The sequence below is a fragment of the Entamoeba invadens genome (genome assembly GCF_000330505.1).
Source record: "Entamoeba invadens IP1 unplaced genomic scaffold scaff_1105074724841, whole genome shotgun sequence".
NCBI classification, from domain to species: Eukaryota; Evosea; order Mastigamoebida; family Endamoebidae; genus Entamoeba; species Entamoeba invadens.
Genome location: NW_004191842.1, coordinates 130,130 through 136,023, shown reverse-complemented (window position 1 = coordinate 136,023; position 5,894 = coordinate 130,130). Strand labels below are relative to the sequence as shown.

General features: G+C 28.0%; 2 protein-coding genes across 2 annotated transcripts; both read right to left on the bottom strand.

Annotated features, from left to right (window-relative positions):
* Nucleotides 1-3,237: 3,237 nt before the first annotated feature.
* EIN_236110 (hypothetical protein) lies at nt 3,238-3,669 on the bottom strand (the record flags this gene model as incomplete). Its single annotated transcript, XM_004185332.1, has 1 exon — nt 3,238-3,669. One exon carries the CDS (start codon nt 3,667-3,669, stop codon nt 3,238-3,240), a length of 432 nt encoding a protein of 143 aa, XP_004185380.1.
* Nucleotides 3,670-4,178: 509 nt separating this feature from the next.
* On the bottom strand, nt 4,179-5,894 carry EIN_236100 (hypothetical protein; the record flags this gene model as incomplete). Its single annotated transcript, XM_004185331.1, has 1 exon — nt 4,179-5,894. A coding segment is annotated over one exon (1,716 nt), but the record flags the coding sequence as incomplete, so codon positions are not given.

The window sequence follows — 5,894 nt, the reverse complement described above, 5'->3', positions numbered from 1 at the left end:
TTTCTCCCAAGGATTGGAAAATAAAAAGAAAATTTTATTTTTAATTTTTATATTTTTTGGCATTATTTATTTCTTTTGACAAAAACATAATTTAAAAACATAAAATAAATATTTTAACAGAACAATTATAAGAGACACATGTAAACATATTAATTATTTATTATTATACACATTTTAATTTCTATGTTAAAAACACATAAACAACATAATAGATTTATTATTGTAGTATCTATTACAATACTTAAAAACATAAAACAAAAAAAAGATTCTCGATATTAAGCAAATAAAAAACAGATACAGTCTGTATTTAAACGTTATCTGGTACCTTTTGGAACATAAAGATTGGAATATTTCGGGAAGCCGTCTTTAAAATCCATCTCAATTGTTTCGGTTTTTTTTTCACTTTTTTCTTAATGCTTAATGTTTTGACAAAATTAAAGTTATTTTATGTTCATCAGATGACGTTAAAAGACTGATTATATTAGAAATTGCGAATAGATATAACTGTGGTTTAAATGCTTATTTTGTAATATGTAATAATTGCAATTATTATAAAAAAACTTGTGTTCAACTTATTAGTGAACACTAAGTTGTTCACCAAGTTTTATATTATTATTATAAATCTGTTTTTGCAATTATAATATTTTATTGTTATAATCTTGGTTTTACGATTTTGACAAATTAAATGCATTTATCAACATAATAACATGTTTATATAGATTGCCAAATTATTGGTTTTAATACTATTAAGTTGGATTTTTTTATTCATAAAACCAAAAAAGTAAAAAAGAAAATAAGATTGAATTACGCTATTAAGTAATAATTATACATGTTTTATATTTATAAAATTGGATTGGAACAAGTTTTGATTGGATATAAAACCAAATCCGATAGAATACCAATCCGATAGAGTATCGACTGTACTTGGTCCCTGGTTTTTAAAAATAAACAAACATATCCCCAAAAAACCCCGATTATTTGTTTATTTTTCTCTGACAAGAAAACTTTATACCAAAAATAAAACAGCATAATTTCGTCTGGTTCCTGGTTTATGATTTGGTAACTAGTTTTTCCGCTATCTATAATAAATTTGAAAGTTTTATATTCAGTTTTTTACTATTTTAAACCATTTTATATTGAATTGATCATTTTTAACATTAAACTATTGTGTTTTTACACATTTTTGAGACTATAATGAATATGGTATAATTTACAAAAGTTTTTAGTTATTTAGTTCCAAAATAAGTCGGCGACTTTTAAAGGGACTCAAAAAGTCGCCGGCTTCTTAGTAATTTCAAAAGTCGCCGAACAGCCATTAATTTCATCAAAATAACAATTGAACATTTGTTTTAAATTATAATAAAATATATAAAAGTAAAAAGATTATTATCAAATAACAAATGAGGATTTAATTTGTTATTTGTATGTTTTCATTAAAATTTTAAATTCTAAAGTTAATAAATTTAAATAAGATTTTTATATTTTTTAACATTTAAGTTATTATATTAAAACATACTTTAAAAAAATCATGTGTTACTTTTTTAATACACAAACAGACATAAACCATAATAAAAATGAAAACCCCACTCAATATTTGCCTTTTATATTTTGTATTAATGTAATAATATTTTTTATTTTTTATTAATAAATTATAACATTTCAAATAATAAAAAAATTACATTAAAAAGAATGAATAATACATTTTTATCGTTGTTGATTATCGTTGTTCTAAAAAAACAAAACTCTATATAAATGAACTCTTTACTTTATATTCAAATGAATCAATTTTGCAAATACATCATCATTTGCATTTTTATTCTATTGGCTGTTGTATCATTCGTTTGTTCTTGTTCATATATCATCAAATGTGTTTAATTTATATGAGAAAATACTGTAATAAATGATTATCGTACAGTTTATTTATTTAAAAACAACTATATATTATAGTTCTATTTATTTACCTTTATAATAATTCTTTTGCGTTGTTAACATATTAATTTTTTATATAATTTCAATTAAACACGAAAATCGAATTTTAGTTCATTTGAAATTAATAATTAAACACAACAAAAACACAACATTTTAATTTTCTTCAATTGTTTACAACAAAAACAAATTTAGAGTAAATTAAGAGGCAAATTAACATCTGAACAATATAATTTATCATATATACTATAAAAATTTTAAATTGAAAAAGAATATACTCAAATTAAGTTTGTAGCGGGTGTTGGTTATTTCATCGACGCTGAATACCTTTCCTTTGGCAAAGAAACATACGGTACTTCACGAAATGAAAACATTGGATCTGCACGGTATTTATTTGTGTTAACAACAACATGTGTTGTTATGGGTTTGGTTGTCGTCGCTTTTGTCATTAAATTGTTTGTCAATGGTGGGAGGAAAGTAACAGGACTTGTTTTTACTGGACTTTCATCAACGGTATTTGTACTGACTGTTATCCTTTACATATGCATGTGTAGTAAAAAATACCCCGATTATATCATTGAGGATGAAAGAGCCTTTGAAAAAGAAGTTTGTTATATTTTCTATTTAATTTTATGCACTGCGAAATTATATGAAGTTTAATTGTTATAGTAATTATATAATATTTTTGAAAGAAATCCAAAGAGTGTGCAAATATCACAGATTTTTTTGTTGGTGTAACAATTAAAATTAACATCAAAATTATAATAACATCTGAATAGTATTGTAATAACAACATTAAATGACAATCAGCACAACTGTTGCATCGATTCCCATACAGACGACGAAGGAAAATACAAAGTATGCCAATGCCAACAACTGATAAATCAAGACGGAAAATACACATGGTGTGATCAGTGTAAGCTTGGACAAGATACAGATCCACTTGGAGAACTTGGAGCCATATTAACCATGTGTGGGGAATTACTTTGTGAATTGGTTATACTCTTCTGTTTTATAGCTTTAACTGTATCACTATTTTTGTGTTCGGCAAAATTTGGAGACAACGGATTTGTGTTGCTTCCAAATTAGAAAGTCTCAAATAAACCATTTTTGATTTTTTGTTTTATTATTTAAATTTGAGTGTAAATTAATGTTATTGGTTATATTTTTATCGTTTGAAATGTTTTGAATTAGTAAAGCAACATAAGTGGTTCAGTTTTAATTTGTTTAATTCTTGTTTTTAATATCATTGTTTATCATAAACTTATTTATTTATATGTAATAAAATAAAAATGAGAAAATTAATATAACTTAGTAGAGATAGACCCAACCATGGAAACAATTGTGGAACAATTTATGATCTGTCATTTCTAAAACAAGTAAATACCATCCGGGGAGTGTAACAGACTCAGAGACTTTACCATCTGCTTTAAAGTGTTTTGGTCCTGTTGTCTTACACCCACCTTCGATAGTTTCACATATCAATTGATCGTCATATTTATATGAAGCAATGAAAAGAGTTCCCCAATAGTATTCGACGCGCCAAGTAAGAGTTACATCCTCGTGAAGTTGATATATATCAAAGTTTATAGTATAATGTGTTATCTCTCTTTCAGCTGGCTTTTCATATGAAACTGTTGTAACATTAAAATCAACATTGACTGTTTTGTCTTCGCAGTATGACATATCAATAACGCCCAAATCGGCATAACTTAAAGCAATGAGCAAAGCAATGAATAACATAAGAATTGAATTTGATTGTATAAAGTTGGTTTAAATATAATATCAAAAGGTTACTTTATTATTAATTGTTATAACTTTTGACCAATTACGTCAAGAATGAATTTTAATGACCAGTTAATTATTGCATAAATATAAACAATATTTTTGTAACATTGAATAATTAAAACAAATGAAAAGTTGTGCTGACTTGACAAAACATTTTTGTTGATGTTAAATTATATGTATTATTTAAAAAAATCCAAAACCATTGATCAAATAAAAAAAACACAACAACAAATAAATTAAATTTTTAGAGGTCAAAAAATAAACTTAAAATTACACAACAAATTGAGTTTGAATAAAAATAGTTTTCATGTTTAAAATTTAGTATTTTTAGTTTAATTTACAATAACGATATTAAAAATTGTTATTATATTATTATAGTTCATAATAACATTGATGTAAATCTTAAAATATTCAAATATTGTTAAAACATTGGAATATAACACCAAACAATAACAAGTCATTTCTTACACCAATATAACCATCAGAAGTGTTAAAGTAACCACACATAAAATGGTTGCACTGTCTGTATTTTCCCCGTTTTTGACACATCTTTTGTTTGTGTCATCACTCAAAGTATAACCATCATCACATTGGGCAAACTCGCAGTTGGTATAATTGAAACTTCCATTAATACATTTTGCAGCCCAAATTTCACCATCTTTTGCATCTTTACATAATTTAGTTGGTAAAATTGCACCTTCGTTACACACCGTTTTCTTGACACACTCTTTGTCAGAATTTAACTCATATCCCGGTGTACAATCATAGAACACGCAATTTGTATTATCGTACTTCCCATTAACACATTTGGCGGCCCAAAATTCCTTTTCAGAAGTTTCCTTGCACATTTGATCTATTCTGATTTCTCCATCTTTACACGAAGAGGATTGTACGACACATGTCTTCTTTATATCATCGTACATATATCCACTTTTACACGACATAAACTCACAATTTTCAGTGTTATATCGGCCATTTATGCATTTGATTCCCCACAACTCACTGATACTCGCCTGTGGGCATTTGATGTTTTCAACAATTTGGGTTGAGTCCTCACACTCTTTTTTATAACACATATTCTTTATTTCGTCACGAAGATACCCGGTTTTGCATTCCATAAAAGAGCAATTATTTGAGTCCAGCACATTATTAATACAAGGTGATCCCCACATTTCACTGTCACTGTTTTGAGTACACTTCGAATTGTAAGTAATATTTTGTCCTTCTTCGCATTCAATAATTTGACAAGCCTTCGTTTTATTGTTATAGAAGTATTTATCAGCACATCTCACAAATATACATTTGTCCATATTAAAATACTCATTTTCACACAGTCTTCCCCACACTTCCGAAGCGTTGTTTTCACTGCATTTTATATCTTCTTTTAATTCTCCGGTCTCACACCAATTTTTGTACTTTTCAATGTACGCCTCTGCTACTTCTAAGAACTCATCGACTGATTGTTCGTCTCCATAGTAAAACTGTATGTTTGTGTGCTCCATAGGTTGGTGCACTTTATACTCATTTGGCACCAAATCACTTTCATTCAACGGCAGAGTTGGTAAATATGATATACCCATCTTAAATCCCATGTCCTTCACAACTGTTTCCAAGCCGTCATGAATATAATCGTCTTGAATCACAGCAGTTGGACTCTCTCCAAGATTTCTGAATGTTGAGTCTGGTAGTCCACAATATGTCGCGGTGATTGCAGATTTCTTCTCACTAAAGTGATAAGTGAACAGTGAACACGCAGAGAAGCAAAAGTGGTCTGAAAAGACGACAATTTGATTTTTCTTTCTTGCATTCATTGTTGGGAAGTCTCGAGTGTTTTCAATCAAATGAGACTTCTGAATGTGTTTAAACTCAACTTCTTTGTTTTCTCCATAAAATTCAGAGCCAGGTTTATTATAGAAGTCTCCAAGGTCACCATCATAATACGAGTTACTTCTTGGAACTCTTCTAATATGTGTCACGGGATCTTCTATAAGTGCTCCAAATCCATTTCTAAGGACTTTCTCTGAACTTTCACTGATTCGAGCAACATTTGCTTTCTCATAGTTTGTCGATGGAGAAATAATTTTATATAAAAAGTCTTCAGCATCAACAAAGCCGCCGCCATTACGTGGAAGAACTATAACTATTGGGTCGGTGTTGGAGTTAAATATCTCTCCACCATT